Source organism: Elephantulus edwardii, unplaced genomic scaffold (assembly GCF_000299155.1).
Source record: "Elephantulus edwardii isolate Elephantulus edwardi_28Jun2011 unplaced genomic scaffold, EleEdw1.0 scaffold00096, whole genome shotgun sequence".
Lineage (NCBI taxonomy): Eukaryota > Metazoa > Chordata > Mammalia > Macroscelidea > Macroscelididae > Elephantulus > Elephantulus edwardii.
In genome coordinates this window covers 11503049-11520263 of record NW_006399846.1, presented here as the reverse complement: position 1 = coordinate 11520263, position 17215 = coordinate 11503049, and the positions used below count along the sequence as shown (strand labels likewise).

The 17215-nt window shown below is 41.4% G+C and overlaps 1 protein-coding gene across 1 annotated transcript in view; it reads left to right on the top strand.

Annotated features, from left to right (window-relative positions):
* IQSEC3 (IQ motif and Sec7 domain 3) overlaps nucleotides 1-17215 on the top strand; it is a 170443-nt gene that overhangs the window by 92790 nt on the left and 60438 nt on the right. Inside the window, exon 3 of the mRNA XM_006891331.1 lies at nucleotides 5821-6100. Within this exon, the coding sequence (XP_006891393.1) occupies nucleotides 5821-6100 (280 nt within the window). The remainder of the gene's footprint in view (nucleotides 1-5820; nucleotides 6101-17215) is intronic.

Here is a 17215-nt window from a genome sequence, read left to right as displayed (position 1 = left end):
GTGTCAGAGGCAGTGCGATTGGCCCAGGATAGAGCAGGGTGTAGGGCTGTTGTACATAGGGTCGCTATGAGTCGCAAATGACTCGACAGCACATAACAACAACAACCTGGTGGATTTGAACTGCGTACTTTGTGGATTGCAGTGCAGCTTCTTATCATTGGCCATCAGAGCTCCCTAAGTGGTAGATTAAATTATATCCATTTTTATCCATTCTCCCCACTAACTTAACATTTATTAAGCATGTCTTATGAGCTGACCTAAGGGAGCTCTGGTGGCCTAGTGGTAAGGAGTTGTACTGCCATCCCAAAGGTGAGTTGTTCAAATAACACCAGTTGTTCCGTGGGAGAGAGATGGCCTATCTCCTGTCCAATTTATAACCTTTGAAACCTACTGGAGGCTCATCTCTCAGTCAGTTCCAGATCGATGGCACAAAACGATAACATGAACCAACCTATTTTGATAAACAGCCTATTTTGATAAACTACAGGTTCCTCTGCTGAGCTCTTATATGGTGATGCTGGTCATCTGATCTCTCTTGGGCCCCATATCCAATCAAGAACAAATTCCTTGACTGGAAACACTAGTGATTCCTGGAGAAACTTAGGGTCACTGCTGGAGTACCAAAGATGCTGTTCACAAGAGTATTCACTGGTCAGGGCACCCAGATGGAAAAAAAAAATATAATAGGAGCAGCACAAAAAGAGGATTTGGTTGGGTCCACATGACATTAGATATAGATATAGATAGAGATAGAGATAGAGATAGATACAGATATAGATATAGATATAGATATATTCAGGAACCCCAGGCATCAGTGGAGGTAATTACATCCATAATAACCTTAGATACGATAGAAAGTGAAAGGCTTTGAGAAATTGAGAAGAAAGTAGTTGCTCAGCAAGACACATGTACCCAAGACCAGAATTACTCGTGTACTGAGACTGAACATCATATCAGAGGGCATCACTCATGTGGGAAGCTGGCTTGTGCTCAGAAGAATGCTGGGTACCCACATATGTGCCTCTCTAGGGTTCCAGTGATCACTCTAAGCCTATCTTTTATCTGCTCCATCAGAATCTCCTTCCAAAAATGAAGATGTTTAATGCCAATCTTCTGCACCAGTAACTCCTCATTATTGGTGGAATATAACCTACAATGCAGCATTCATGATCCCTCACAACTCACCCCACTCTCCCTTTCAAGCCTCTTCCTCCTCTGGTGACCTCTACTTTGTCTACACAGAAACTCTCTCCAAAACTATTCTCGTGCCACTACTTCTACACGCAAGTTGTTTTACCTGACATGCCTTCTTTTGTCCATGCCACCTGCCCTTCCATCTACTCTTTTCTCTTGCCTTGTCAATTCTTCCAATTCTTCTAGGCCACTCTCTTATGCACACTAAGAATTCTTGACACTTGTCTCTATTTCAGCAAGCACTACTTTGTACTCTAATTATTTGTTGATGTCACTCTATCCCATACCAGACTATGTCATGTGCACCTTTTTTGTCGGTTCCAACTCTACAGTACACAATAGCAACAACAGTCAGAACTGACTTATAGCTGACCCTCCAGCAGGTTTTCAGAGACAGTAAATCCCACGGGAGGAGATTGTCCATCAAGTTGCCTGAAATATAACCCACTAGGGATGGCATCTTTATAATGTGAGGTCAGCCGGGAAAAGTGATGCTCTGAGCACTGGAACAAAGGGCTTTCAGTTTCATAAGAAATTGTGGGTTGAATTAGATGGTCTCCAAGTTGAAACAGATGGTCTTTCCAGCTATGACATCCTAAAATGAAGATTCTGACCCCTCTCCTTGGATCATGTATATAGATGACATACAGCAAGGGGGAAAATTAATAGAATGGGAGCATCCTCTTGATGGTCAGTCACCAAACAGAGGTCTGAGCACTCATGCCTCTCTGCTTTCATCAGAGCTGACTCATAGCTGACACTTCAGTGGGTTCCCAGAAGCTGTAAATCTCAAAGGAGGACACTGTTCATCTTTCACTCTTGGAGCAGCTTGTGGATTTGAAACACCTGCAATTAGTAGGCCGCCAAAATACATAATGGGCACTGGGAAATGCCCAATGAGGAAATGCTCCACATTGTGATAGATACAGTCAAGGGGCCTTCTTGTAGGTTACGGTGCACACAGATTCTTCAGAGATCATGATGCCATGACTTGGTGGCACCCACCTCCAGGACCCCATCACTCTGCGGTTGCTCCAGTGGATGGGGTGGGAGAAAGCTTCAAGGAAGCCAGTCCAGATCCACTCTTCTCTCTAGAGATCCTAAGAGTTATCCTGGAAGGTCGGAAAAGGTCATAGCTGTAATGGGAAGCCTCAATGATTTTCTTCTGTGAAGACTGAGAGGAAGTCTAAATATTGAGAGCCTTTTCCACTTTCGACTTCTCCATGCTTTTTTTTTCTGGGAATTTTGTCAAAATTCTGTACCAGAAGGTGTTCTAGCTTTGAAAACAGCCATCACTGCTGTCACTGTTTACTAAGCATTGCTGTGTTCTGGCCACTAGGTTTTGTGCATACTTCATTTATTCTTCACATCAAAGAATCAATCAATAACCTTGCTAAAAAAATGTACAATTTTGCAAAATAGTTACTTAATATCCATATTACACGTGGTAAGATCATGCCACAAGGAGGTTAGGTAATTCACCCAAGCTCACATAGTGTAGCAAAAGCACAGGTTTGTCTGACACCAAAGCCCATACTCTTTGCTCTCCCCTATTAAATCCATATGTGATATGGATGAGAGCAGTCCTGGGGTCCCATGGCCACCTCTACCACACACGAATCTGTAGAGAAGTCTGGGAAGGGAGTGAAAGGACACGATCCCTTTTCCTTATGAACCCCAGAAGGCTAGAGCCTCTCAAGTCCCTGTGCATACTGACAGACAAAGCAGAGTTGGTTCCACAAGCCAGAGATCCTGAGATCACGTTACTGCTGGTGGTTCTTGTTGGACTTGTCTCTAGATTGCAATTCAAACTAGAAAAGATCTTAGAAATGCACAAGCCCCCCTCATGTGAGAGGTGAGGAAGCCAAGATCCAGGAAGAGAACAAGAATTTTCCCAAAGCCATGTATCTAGTTAGAAATACTGTGTGCACATGAGTGTGTATGAGTGCATGTGCACGTGTGTGCACGCATACGTGCGCGTGCATGCTGGGAATGGTAGTGAGGGGCCGCCAGCTCCTAGGTCCTATTTAGAGGCTTAGAGTCTTTATCTACACCCAGAGAGGTGGCTCACAAGGAAAGGCCCATCAAAAAAAGAAAGCATTTGTTTTGTGAGTTTTTTTAAAAAACATTATTTTATATAAGGAGTTTGTCTGGGGCAGAATCATCCCTCCAAGTGCCTGTAGAGAAGAGAGGAAGTGATATATGGGAGAGAAAGAGAAGCCAATACAGGGCTCATTAATGATCACATCATTGCCTGGGGAAACTGTGCTCAATTTTGCTGGGGATATTTGGGAGATGGTGTAGAATGTGCCTGAGAATTCTTACTTGACGGACGAGGAAGCTGGCGTATCTGCACACTGACCCTCGTTATCACTGCTTAAGCCCTGCTTTCAACCCTCTGCTCCCCTGATGCTCTTGTCAAGCACATCCAGCAATCAGAGAAAGCTATTATTAAAGTTGTTTGTTAGTCTGAGTAATGACTAATTCTCAATGAGTCTTGAAAATCTTTTGGGGTGAAGAGGCCCTGGGTATCTGTACTACTGCCATTCTGGAGAAGAGATAGGTGGACTTAATGCTGCCCTCCCATCTCTGAAGACATACTGTGCTAGTGACAGGAAAGGACTTCTGTGTGCCCTCAGTGATGCTTGAACATGTATTATAATAAGAGACACGGAAGTGAGATTTAAAATGAACTTTCTGGCAGCACTAATAAAAAACATGTGAAAGATATTAGAGCTCCATCCAATTTGGATTGATGGTCACAAAATAAATGGTAGATGAAAGAAATATGAAGTAACAGTGAGGGTTTTCTTGGAGAGTTCGAAGCACCTTCTGGCTGGGACCAACCAAGCTTTTCTTTATTTGAGAGAGGAAAAGGGAGAGTGTGGATAAGACACATGGAGATAGAATGAAGAGGGGCCCCTTCACCCTGTCTGGTTACTAGCACTGGCACTAGTGGAATGCTTCTCTTTACTCCAGGAGTGAGTGGAAGCAGTATGAAGAGGTCCTTCCTATGGTATGGCTTGGGCATCTTACTGGGAGGCAGTTTTTGGAAGATATCAATCCTAGGCCTCTTGCACAAAAGAAATAAAGCCTAGCTCTCGTGCACAAGTCTGCTCCACTTCCGTGGGCTCCAATGCTCTGTAAATATATGAAGTGAAGGGTGGAAGACTAGAATAGTTGCACTAAGGACTCCATCTAGCCCTTATCCTCCATCACTGTTCATCATCAAGGCCGTCCTCATGGGCCTTGACTTCTCTTTAGTTGACCCCTCAGCAAGTATTTACTGAGCACTCATTGTTTGCCTAGCACTGTGGCTGACACTAAATGATGAGAGGACAATCAAACAGACCACAGGCTCTGGCCTCTGGGAGAGGATAAAATAGTAGAAGTAAAAGCTAATGTGTATTGGGCATTTCACTCTGCCAGATAATGTGCTGAATGCCTCACCTATGCGAACTCCTTTATCCCTCACCATAACTATATAATGAAAGTATCAGTATTGTCATTAGATAGACAAGAAACTCAAAGGTCAGAGAAAAAGCAGCTTGACCAAGGCTACACAGTGGTAGAGCTGGATTTGAGCCCATGTTATTAGCCACAATGGTTGACCTCCTCCATGAAATAGACAGTGACGCCCTAAAAAAGTTGTTAGGATCAGTGAATACTGGAGTCATTCTGGGAGGCTTCATGGAAGAGGAGGTGTGGCACTAGGCCTTCAAGGAATGGAGGGCTGGCTGGGAAGGGGAGCAACTTAAGTGAACTCACTCCTCTGGGCAGGCTGGAGTACAGGGTCTCTAGCAAGTGAGGCATTTTCCTAGGAAAGACGGTGGGCAGCAGCCAGGGCTCACCCTGCTGGTGATTCTGTATGAGGAAAGGAGGGCCTGGGGAAGAATGGATGCTTGTTTAAGCTGTACAGGACAAGCACCCTCTTCTCTGTAAATCCAGCCCCTAAAAAACCCATCATCTTAGAAAAGCTTGTCCTCAAGTCAGGCTGATCTGTAGAAAAAGTCAGCTCACTGTGGATCAGCTTCTTTTCAGCTACTAAATAAACTACCAACCAGGCAGCCAGACCACTGATAATTACAATCATTACCACTATAATTATAAATACCAGTATGATATAAAATATAAGTATTACCATATAGCAATAAACGTGATCCAGGGACTATTTTACGGACCTTAAGCATTTGAACATTCTATGAGTTAGGTACTAGTTAAAGTCCATTTTTATAGACGGGGAAACAGAAGCACAGTGAGGTTACATAAACTGTTCATGTCATACAGTTATCAAGAGGGAGAACCTAGGATTGAATACAGAGGGTCTATGCTGCTCCTAAGCAAAGGCCCTGGAGTTCTGGCCATAGGCTTCTTCCTTCTACTTGGAATGCCTTCCTGGAAGTTCAGGTTCTTTTTGCCTCAATCCCTAGTGCCAGGTTCTCCTCAGCCAAGACAGCCTCTCCATGAAGAGGAATGCAGGAGACACTCCACCAGCCCCCATCACTAGAGAGGTGCATTCTAGTAAGGCCAAACCACAGAGCATCAGTCTCCCATCCCCCCAACCCCTACACCCACATGCACCCCTCCCCCGTCCCCCAACCGAGCACCGTTGCCTTTTGTTCACAGTGACGGCTCCTGCGCCCAGGCCGGTGGGGGCATGGAGGACTCCGTGGTGGCAGCGGCGGCGGTGGCAGCCGGCAGACCCAGTGCCCATGCCCCGAAGGCTCAAGCCCAGGAGCTGCAGGAGGAGGAGGAGCAGCCAGGGGCGGGGGGTGCCTCCCCGCGGGCTGGCCCCCACCGTGCGGCCTCCCCCAGCCAGCAGCAGCCTGCCCTGGCGTCGGCGCTCTGCTCCCACACCCCTGCTGCCTCCGATTACGAACTCTCCCTTGACCTAAAGAATAAACAGGTACCCAGGGCCTCCCAGGGGGGCGGGGAGGGTGGTGAAGGGGCCTGCCTTGGGAGCTGTCCAGGGTACTGGGGATATCCCCATCTGGGCCCACTCCTGCTGTAGGCACATCTCTTTGCCACTAGTTCTTAAAATTGAGTCAGTTCCTCAGGCACCCAGCCAGGGGGCACTGCCTAACTCCCATGGCAGGGATGTACTTCAGCACTGTCAGCCCTTGCACTGTGTGGCCAGGGGTTCTGCCCCACAAACCATTATGTATATCACTCATTGATTCCTGGGAAGTCTGCACCTCTGCTCAATGCACAGAAGAGATAGCTTATGGCCCTCCCAAGGTGCAAGCCTCACGCCTATGCACACACAGGATCAGGTGAAGTCCAAGAAATATGGTTTCTTCTAAGTAGATTTAGAATCCTAAGATTAACTCAGATTGGGGTGGAGAGGCAAATCTCCCCTACAATGGGTCCTTAACTCCCATCCAGGAGTCCCACACTCTCATCTTCTATATAAAGCAGGAGGGGACAAAGCGTCAGTTGTGGGAACCTCATTAACATGAGAGGGGAAAAGAGAAAATGAGAGTTTGGCTTAGTGGATAATGAAGAAACCTTGAGGAAAGAAAGTGTGTGTGTGTGTGTGTGTGTGTGTGTGTGTGTGTGTGTCCCTGTGTGTGTATGAGAGAGAAAGAGAGAGGTTATGATGTGCTACTGTTGAGAAAGAATATTGAACTTGGAAACATAGAATGGGATCTGATTCTTGTTCTTCCTTTAATTAACTCTGTGACTTAAGGGAGGTCGGTTAAGCACTCTGGGCAGTGGTTTCCTCATCAGTGAAATTAGGAATAGAATTTTAATTGCTTCCAAGGTCCTTTCTTGTTCTAGAATGTGTGGGTTCTAAAAAAACCTATTCCTTAGTGCAATGGACAAAGTGAATCTTGGAAAGAAAAGCTGGTAAAAAGATTGCTAAAACAAAGTCAAGCCAAACTAACCACATTTCTTTCTTCTGACACCAACGCTAAGCCGTTACTCTTGACAGCTGTAGGGCAAGGCTTCTGGCTAGCAGGGAAGTATCTGACAGAATTTCACATGATAATCATGTGGGTTTGATGGAAACTATGGATTAGATGACAGTATAGATAGGTGAATTGTTCTCAGTTACTTAAGAACATAGCTTTTTCTATTAGGGCCAATTAGAGGGAAGCTGTGTGGAGCGCTGGCCTTGGTCCTGCCCAATTAAACCATATTGATGGAGCAGTGTTGCAGGTACCAAATTTTCTAATGAAACAAAGCTGAAAGGCAGATAACTAATACCTTTATAATAGAATACAAGATTTTTTTAATTGTTTTTAAATTTTTATTCTATATTTGCTTGTTTTCAAAGCCCATATACAATGTTTTACATTTTCATTCACATTGTGTTTCATAAAATCATTCCCATCCATTTTGTTTTATAAAATTAATCACCATTGAACTATGTCCACAATTACCCTATCTTTCCAAATCCCCATTGAATCTTGCCTACTTCCTTTACACCCCCTCCATTTACCTACCACATTTTATGACCCTATGATTTCCTCCCTGCACATCTTCACCTCTCTGCTCCCACTTTTCCATTCTTGGAACCTCATACACATTTTACTAGTTATTTTCTATTTCTTTATTTTTTTTTACTATTTTTAATTGAGATTTTAATGAAAGTTTATAAAGAACTTAGGTTTCTAATTGTTTCCAAGATATATTTTAAAGGAATATTGCTAGGCTAGAAATAATGTTTGAGTGTGGGGGGGGGGAAATTAAATGTAACAGTGGGAAAGCTAAAGTTTTGTATTTAGCACCAGAAAGCTCATGGTACTAGGTAAGAAATGACCTGGCTTTGGGAGAAAGATCTTAGAATTTCAGTTGTCTGTAAGCTGAAGAGCAGCAGCAGTGAAGCACCTGAACAAATCCTTTGGTGGCCTTCCCAGAGGTTGGCTGAAGCTCCTCTACCATCTGTCCATCAGTTTGTTATAAGATGGTGGCTTGTATGTTGTTATGATGCTGGACACTATGCCACTAGCATTTCAAATGCGAGCAGGGTCTCTCATGGTATCAATGATTCTGTGGAGTCTCAGTAAGACAGCCTGGGAATGTAGGCTTGGTGATCTTTTGAAAACTGGCAAATGAAAATTCTATCAGTCATACAGAATGTGGTCCAATTTGCTTGCTTTGGACATGTCATTGTTGTTGTTGTTTTTATGTGCCCTTGAATTGCTTGCAACTCATAACCACCCTATAGACAATAGCTCTGAACCCTGTCCTATCCTAAGCCAGTCTCACTGTCTCCAACACACCTCTTTGCATTATCCCAGATACTGTGTCAATCCATCTCATCCAGGGTCTTGCTCTGCTGCCATTCCTTTACCCTTCCAAGCATGATATCCTTCTCCAATGATTGGTCCCTCCTATCAACATGCCCAAATTATGTGAGACAGAGCTTCAAAATCCTTGCCTCCGGGGAACATGTTGGTTTTATCTGCTCTAGGATATATCTATTTGTTATCTTGGCAGTCCATGGTATGTTCAACACTCTTCTCCAGCACCACAGCTCAAAGGCATTGATTCTTCTATCATCCCTAGTCACTGTCCAGCTCTCTGAAGCATAGCAAGTAATTGTGAATACCATGTCTTGGATCAGGTATACCTTAGTTTCTAAACTGACATCATTACTCTTCAGTATTCTAGAGAGGTCCCTGACAGATTTAGCCAATACAGTCCATCTTATGATTTCCTAACTGCTGGTGCCCAGAATGATGAGTGTGGAACCAAGCAAGATTAAATTGTTAACAACCTCACTATCTTCTTCATCTATAATGGTGCTGCCAATTGGTCCAGTGGTGAGAATCTTTGTTTTCTTGATGTTGAGCTTCAAACCATGTTGGAGGCAGCAATCCTTGACCTTCTGCAGCAAACACTTCAGGTCCTTTCCTCCTCAGTTTCACCAAGTAAGATTGTGTCATCTGAATAGCACAGGTTGTTGATGAGTCTTCCTCCAATCCTGATGCCATATTCTTCCTTATAAAGCCCAGCCTCCAAAATTATCTATTCCACATATAGATTGAAAAGGTATGGAGACAGGATGCATCCCTGATGCACTTCTTTCCTGATCCTGAAGGATGCAGTGTTTCCTTGCTCTATTCTGATGACTGCTTCCTGCTCCAAGTATAGGTTTTGTATGAGCACAGTTAGGTGTTAACTTGGACATGACATTAGGAGGGATCATTTTCTGGAGACAGACATCCTTTTTTGGTGATGTAGCGGCCCAGTGAGGATGAGAAAGATCTTTGATGCAAGATATTGACTCAATAGCCTCAAATGGCGGGTGTGAATGTGTTAGAGAACTTGAGGATTATGAGGGAGCAAGCAGTATTTTGGTTCTGTCATACATTAGGTTGTCATCACGAATAAGAGTCAACTCATGGCATGATTAGTTGGCAGACTGTCTATTATCTATCTATCTATCTATCTATCTATCTATCTATCTATCTATCTATCATCTATCTATCATCCCTGGAATATGGGAACAGGTGGCCATGATCTCCACACTGTTTCCTGGTAGTCAGAATCTGCCTGAAGCATCTGTTCAGTTGTAGGGGCTGCAGTTAGTCATGAACATGAAAGTCCTTGGATCCCTGAAGAAGGAAAACCTGGTAGGTTGGGGTCATGTGAAGAAACAGTAGATAAAGAAACACATTTAAAATATTAAAGGACTGGCATGTAAAAAAAAAGAAATAAAAAGAAGATTGGATGTATACCAATACAGGAAAGCCACAGGAAGGGAAAACTGTGTCTTAGTTAACAATTAATGCTGTTAAACATATAGATGGTTCTGCTTTTGAAGGACTTGGACGCTGATACCAGATTTCTCAGGCTGTGGCTGGATGACAATGTTTTAAATTCTATAGAGTAGTTAAGGGTTATTTGACTCAGGTAAGAGACTCCTTCCCCTCAATTCCACATGTGCTCTTGTAAGACAGGAGGCACTTCTTCTCCTTCTCCAGAATCTAGCAGAGTGTTGTGGACATAGTCAGAGATCACGGAATAAACTCATTTGAATAAACAGGTATATAAGAAAATGAGATGCTAAGAAGAAGAATATGATCCTTGTCTGCCCCGTAAAAGATTACAGTTCAATTAAAGAGTATCTAGTTAGTAGCATCAAAGACAACTTGAGCTATGGCTTGGTGTTAAGGACAGGAGAATTAGCATAATTATGATTGGCTGAGTGGAATAAGGAGTGAGTGGCTGGGTGGAATATGCAGGATTCTGATTGGTACTGTGGAATTTTTATTTTTTAATAGTAGCCATAATTTTGCTAGACAGGTTTGCACAGGAGGCCAGTAGGAGTGGGCAGGACAGGCGAGGCTGGATAGAGTGTGTGATTAGGGCCCTGTTGCTGAGTGGTGAGTCCATCTTTGTGAACAGATTACCTCCTCTGGCTCATGTATCTCTCTAGGCAAGATAATAGACTATGGGTGGAAGCAAGAGGGCAAAGAGGATTGAGGTTGTTAAAAATACAACATACACATTTGAGAGCCATGGGAGCAGCAAGTGTTGGCAGGGTGCAGCAAGCCTCTGGGGTGCAGTTAACCTCGGTGGGGTGCAGTGTGCCTTGGTGGGGTGCAGTGAGCTATGGTGGGGAGCAAGCAGGACAGCAAGAATTTGAGTGAGGTACTTAGGGGATCACAGCTGATTGCTGGACTGATTGTGGGACCCCATCACCTTAAACAGCACTGGAGCTTGACTGGGGTGTCAGACCCAGTTCTAAAGGAGAAAACCAAGGCTTTTTGGTTTCCATTCAGGTCCCCCCTGCATATATCTCCCTACCGTGTGTGTCTGTGTGCATGTCTCCCCCTCTGCCCCTGCATGTGTCTGTGTGTGCGCCCCCACCCAGCCTTCTTCTGGAGTAGTGACGTCAGATCAAGAACCAGCTATGGCCACAGCCATGAAAAACTCTACCACAGCAATGTCCCAAAAGAAACAGGATACCTCACTTCCCACACAAGCCCAAAGCAAGATATCACTCTAAAAAAGTGATAAAGTCACAGTGGATTTCCTGAAGCCAGTCTGATGGAACTTTCTGACACAGAATTTAAAAGAACAATGATTGAATATTTTCTATGGGTGAAAAACAAACTTGAAGAATTACAGAACACTACAAGCAAAAATCATGAGGAGCTTTAAAAAAGATTTAGATAAAATTAATGGGGCATTAGAGGCACTGGAAAAACAAGAAACCACAATCCAAAATATGAGGTCCAAAGTTTCAGATACTGTCAGCGTGATGGAGGGACACATGAACAGAGCTGAAGAGATGGAACACAATACCAGTGAAATAGAAGATAGAATTGTCACCACTGATCTGCTAGAACAAAGAGCAGAATCAAAAAAGAAGGAAAAAGAAGAAAGCCCAGGGATAATGTGGGACACCATCAGGAGAAATAACAGAACAGTAAGAAGGAAGTAGAGGCACTGAAAAAGTTGTGGAAGAATTACTTGAAGAAAACTTCCCAGGCATAATGAAGAATGAGAGAATATATATTCAAGAAGCTGAGCAAACACCATATGGAATAGACCCCAAAAGAAAAACACGAAGGCATATAATAGTAAAATGTGCCAGAACCAAAGATAAGGAGAGAATTCTGAAAGCAGCAAGGACGAACCAGAAAGGAACCTATAATGGAGAGCAGATAAGATTAAGTGCCATTTTCTCAGCAGACCACGTGAGCAAGAAGATAGTGGAATGACATATTGAACACTCAAAGAACACAACTGTCAACCAAGAATACTGTACCCAGAAAAAACTACCCATCAAATATGAAGGAGAGATCAAGATATTCCCAGAAAAAACAAAACCTAAGGGAGTTTGTAAAAACAAGACCAGCATTGCAGGAAACACTAAGAGACATTCTTCTTACAGAGGTGCCACAGAAGGCCAGATGGACCAAAGTAACTAGTAACAACACCAAAAAGAACTCAACAAAATGATAGAAATAAAACCTTACCTCTCAATAATCACATTGAATGTGAGTGGTTTAAATGCACTACTGAAGAAAAAACAGTAGAAGATTGGATAAAAACCCAAAATCCATCAATATGTTGTCTACAAGAGACACCTGAAAAATGAAGATAAAGACTAAAAATAAAAGAGTGGGGAAAATATACCAAGTAAACAACAACCAGAAAAAAAGCAGGAGTAGTAATATTAATCTCTGATAAAATAAATTTCAATGCAAGGACAAGGAAGGTCACTATATAATGCTTAAAGGGTCAATAGAAAAAGAGGACATAACAATAATAAATATCTATGCACCAAATGAAAGACCTACAAAATATATAAAACAAATGTTAACAAAACTGAAAAAGGAAATAGACAAAACTACTATAATAGTTGGAGACTTCAATATATCACTCTCAAGAAAAGATAGAACTACCAGAAAGAAACTCAACAAAGATACTGAAGAATTAAACCACACAATAAAAATTCAATCTCACAGATATTTATAGGCTAATGCACCCAGAAAAGCACAGTATACCTTCTTCTCCAATGTGTATGGAATGTTCTCTAGAATAGATCACATTTTAGGTCACAAAGCAAGCATCAACAAATTAAAAAACACAGAAATAATACAAAACATCTTCTTAGACTATAATGCTACAAAATTTGAAATTAATAACAAGAGAAAAAAACCCATACATTTGGAAGCTGAACAACACCTTGTTTGAACATGAATGGATATTAGAAGAAATAAAAAATGAAATAAAAAAGTTTCTTGAAACAAATGACAATGAAGATTCACTTACCAAAACCTCTGGGAAATAACAAAAACAGAGGTCAATTTATAGCAATAAGCAAACACATCAAAAGGCAGTAAAAATTGACCATTGACTCTCTAACCCAACATCTCCAAGAAATGGAAAAAGAACAGCAAGAAAACCTGACACCCTCTAAAAAATCTGAAATTATAAAAATCAGAGCAGAAATAAATGAAATAGAAAAATGAAAAAAAAAATTGAAACAATCAACAAAACTAGGAGTTGGTTCTTTGAAAAGATCAATAAAATCGACAAACCACTAGCAAAACTAACAAAAAAAAAAGAAACAAATAATGCAAATAAGAGATGAAATGGGCAATGTCACAACAGAATCAACTAAAATAAAAAGGCTAACCATAGAATATTATGAAAAACTATACCCAAACAAATATGAAAACCTAGAGGAAACAAATACTTAGAATTGCACAACCTACCTAAACTGACACCAACCAAAACTGAACACCTGAATAGACCCATTACAAAAGAGGAAATTGAAAAAATAATAAAACAACTTCCAATCAAAAAAAGCCCCGGACCAGATGGTTTTACAAGTGAATTTTGTCAGCAATTCAGCAAAGAACTGTCATCAATTCTACATAAGCTATTTCAGAAAACAGAAAAAGATAGAATTCTCCCAGACTCATTCTATGAAGCAAATATATCCTTGATACCAAAGCCAGGTAAAGACACCATCAAAATAGAAAACTATAGGCCAATATCTCTCATGAACATAGATGCAAAAATCCTAAAAAAATCCTAGCCAATATAATCCAATGATATATAAAAAAATAATTCATCATGACCAAGTGGGATTCATAACAGTTATGCAAGGATGGTTCAACATAAGAAAAACAATCAATGTATTTCATCATATAAACAAAACAAAGAACAAAAACCACATGATCTTATCAATTGATGCAGAAAAGGCCTTTGACAAAATCCAATACCCTTTCCTTATTAAAACACAAAATAGGATCAGAGGGTAATTTCTCCAACATAGTAAAAAGTATATATGCAAACCCGAGAACCAACATTGTTCTCAATGGAGAGAGATTAAAGGCATTCCCTTTGAGAACAGGAAGTAGGCAAGGATGCCCACTATCACCTCTCTCATTCAATATTGTATTGGAAGTCTTAGCGATAGCAATAAGAGAAGGAAATAAGAGGTATCCAAATTAGCAGACGAGGTAAAATTATCTCTCTATGCAGATTATATGATAGTATACTTAGAAAACCCTAAAGACTCAGCAAGAAAACTACTGGACATAGTTGACCAGTTCAGCAAAGTGGCAGGATACAAGATCAACATACAAAAATCAGTTGGATTTCTCTACAGTGACAAAGAGAATACAGAGCTGAAGCTAAGAAAAACAATACCCTTCACAATAGCTAATTGCAAGATTAAATACTTGGGAGTAAATCTAACCAGAAGCACAAAGGATCTATTAAAAGAAAATTACAAAAAATTATTACAAGAAACAAAGAGAAACCTGGAGAAATGAAAGAATATACCTTGATCATGGATAGTAAGACTCAATATTGTAAAAATGATAATACAACCAAGGGCAATTTACACGTTCAATGCAATCCGAATGCAAATACCAAGCCCATTCTTCAACGAGATGGAAAAGGCAATCTCTAGTTTCATTTGGAATGGAAGGAAGCCCCAAAATAAGCAAAGCACTCCTTAAAAATAGAAGAATGGTAGGAGGCATCTCACTCCGATTTCAAATCCTACTACACTGCCGTGGTGGTTAAGACAGCATGGTACTGGTACAATGACAGACACATAGATCAATGGAATAGAATTGAGAACCTGGAAATCAGCCCATTTATCTATGGTCAACTGATTTTGACAAGGAGATGAAATCAGTTAAGTGGGGAAACGACAGCCTTTTTAACAAATGGTGTTGGCAAAATTGGAAAACTGTCTGCAGAAGACTCAAGCAAGATCCATACCTCACTCCATACACAAAAACCAACTCTAGGTGGATCATGGACCTAGGACTAAAACCAAGGACTATAAACGTCATTAAAGAAAAGCTTGGGAGAACTCTAGAAGTCCTAATCCACAACATAAACAGTCTTCCAAGCACCCTGAAAAATCTACAACCAGGAAAAGATAAAATAGATGAATGGAACCTTCTAAGAATCAAGTCCCTATGCACATCCAAAACCTTCTCCAACAGGGTAAAAAGGGAAGCCGAAGACTGGGAAAAAGTATTTGGTAATGACATGTCAGATAAGGGACTTATATCTAGAATTTATAAAATATTTGAGCACTACAACAAGATAAAGGTAAACAATAAAATTGAAAAATGGGCACAGGATATGACCAGACACTTAACCAAAGATATTAAAATGGCCAACAAGCACATGAAGAAATGTTCAAAATCCCTAGCTCTAAGAGAGAGGCAAATAAAAACAAATATGAGATATCATCTCACTCCAGTAAGAATAGCAAAATTCAACAAAGCCGCAAACAGCACATGCTGGGGAGGTTGTGGAGAAACTGGAACCCTTATTCGCTGTTGGTAGAAGTGTAAAATGGTGCAACCACTATGGAAGGCAGTATGGTGCCTTCTCAAAAAGGTGGAAATAGAAATACCATTTGACCCAGTAATTCCACTACTAGGATTATACCCTAAAGAAACCAAAACTTCCACCCAAACAGATATGTGCACACCCATGTTTATTCCTGTGGTGTTCACAATAGCAAAGAGCTGGAAACAACCCAAGTGCCCATCAACAAATGAATGGATAGATAAGCTGTGGAATATGCACATAATGGAATACTATGCTTCAGTGAAAAACAAGGAACTCATGAAATATTATACAAATGGATGATCTTGGGGGCATTATGCTGAGTGAAATATCTCAGTCACAAAAGGACAAATACTGCATAGTGCCACTGTTGAAAAACAGGATTGATATGGGATTGGGGGAAACCTAAGAAAAGAGGGGTTAAATAATGTACACTGCATTGAAACAGATGAGGGAGAGAATGGTTTAAAAGGAATATACAATTAGGTATTTTCATAACACGATTACAGAAAAAGAAATGCTTATTAAAGTGGACTGGGGAGATTGTATAACAACGAAAGAATTTTTTTTTCTTCAAAGAGAAAAACGAACTGGGGGAGGGGTGGACAGGGAGGAAAGTGTACAATAATGAATGAACGGGGGGGAAATTAAATGGAAAGAGAATGCTGTAAAAATTATATATGTTGCATTAAAAAATCATTAAAAATTAATAAAACCCCCCACAATGTACATTCATAAGAGACTGAGCTCTATTTTCTCCTGTCTCTTCTCTCAATGAACTCTGGGACCTTGAGCTAGTTGCTTAACTACTCTGGGCCTCAGTAGCTCATATATTTCTTTGGGCTCTTAAACTAGCTGTTGCCTTTGCCTCCACTCCTGTTGTTCTAGTCTCATCACTCTGTATCCACAGCCTCAATTACTCTTTCTCTTGCTCTAGAACTTGTTTTTGTTGTTCTTTCTTTCTCTCTAGAAGCTTTTCTTGCCCTCTCAAGGCCACACGGATGCCCCTTCTCAGTGATTCCACAGTACCCAAGCATTCCCTATTACAGTTATGCATTATCATTTCCTGTTCAGCTGACTGCTCCTAAAGGCTGTGGCTCATTCATCACATTTAACGCTGTACGTGGCATATTTCTCTCTCACACTGCTGTCAAGTTGTAATTAACTCATAACTGACCAGTGAGTCTCTGAGGCCATAAATCCATTGGAGGAGACTGCCTACATTTTTCTCACGGAGTCGCTTGTGGATCCGAACTGCCAGAGAGACACGGCTGTTGGGTTAGCAGCACAGCTCCCTAAGAACTAGGCTACCAGAGCTCCCTGTGTGACATACAGAAGGTTTTAGTGACCCTCTGTTGGGTTTTGATGTTGGGTTTTTAAACATCGGAAGTGGAGCAGCTTGTGGATTCAAACCACTGACTTTCCATTTGGCAGTACAACACATAAAGCATGATGCCACCAAAGCTCCTTTAATAGATGAAAAGGGAAAACAACTATGACATATCATCTCACCCCAGTAAGAATAGCAAAATTTAATAGAACAGCAAGCAACAAATGCTGGCGAGTTTGTGGAGAAACTGGAACCCTTATTCACTGTTGGTGAAAGTGTAAAATGGTGCAACCACTCTGGGAAGCGGTGTGACGCTTTCTCAAAAAGTTGCAAACAGAGATACCATTTGACCCAGCAAATCCACCAATGGGAATATACCCCAAAGAGACCATAACT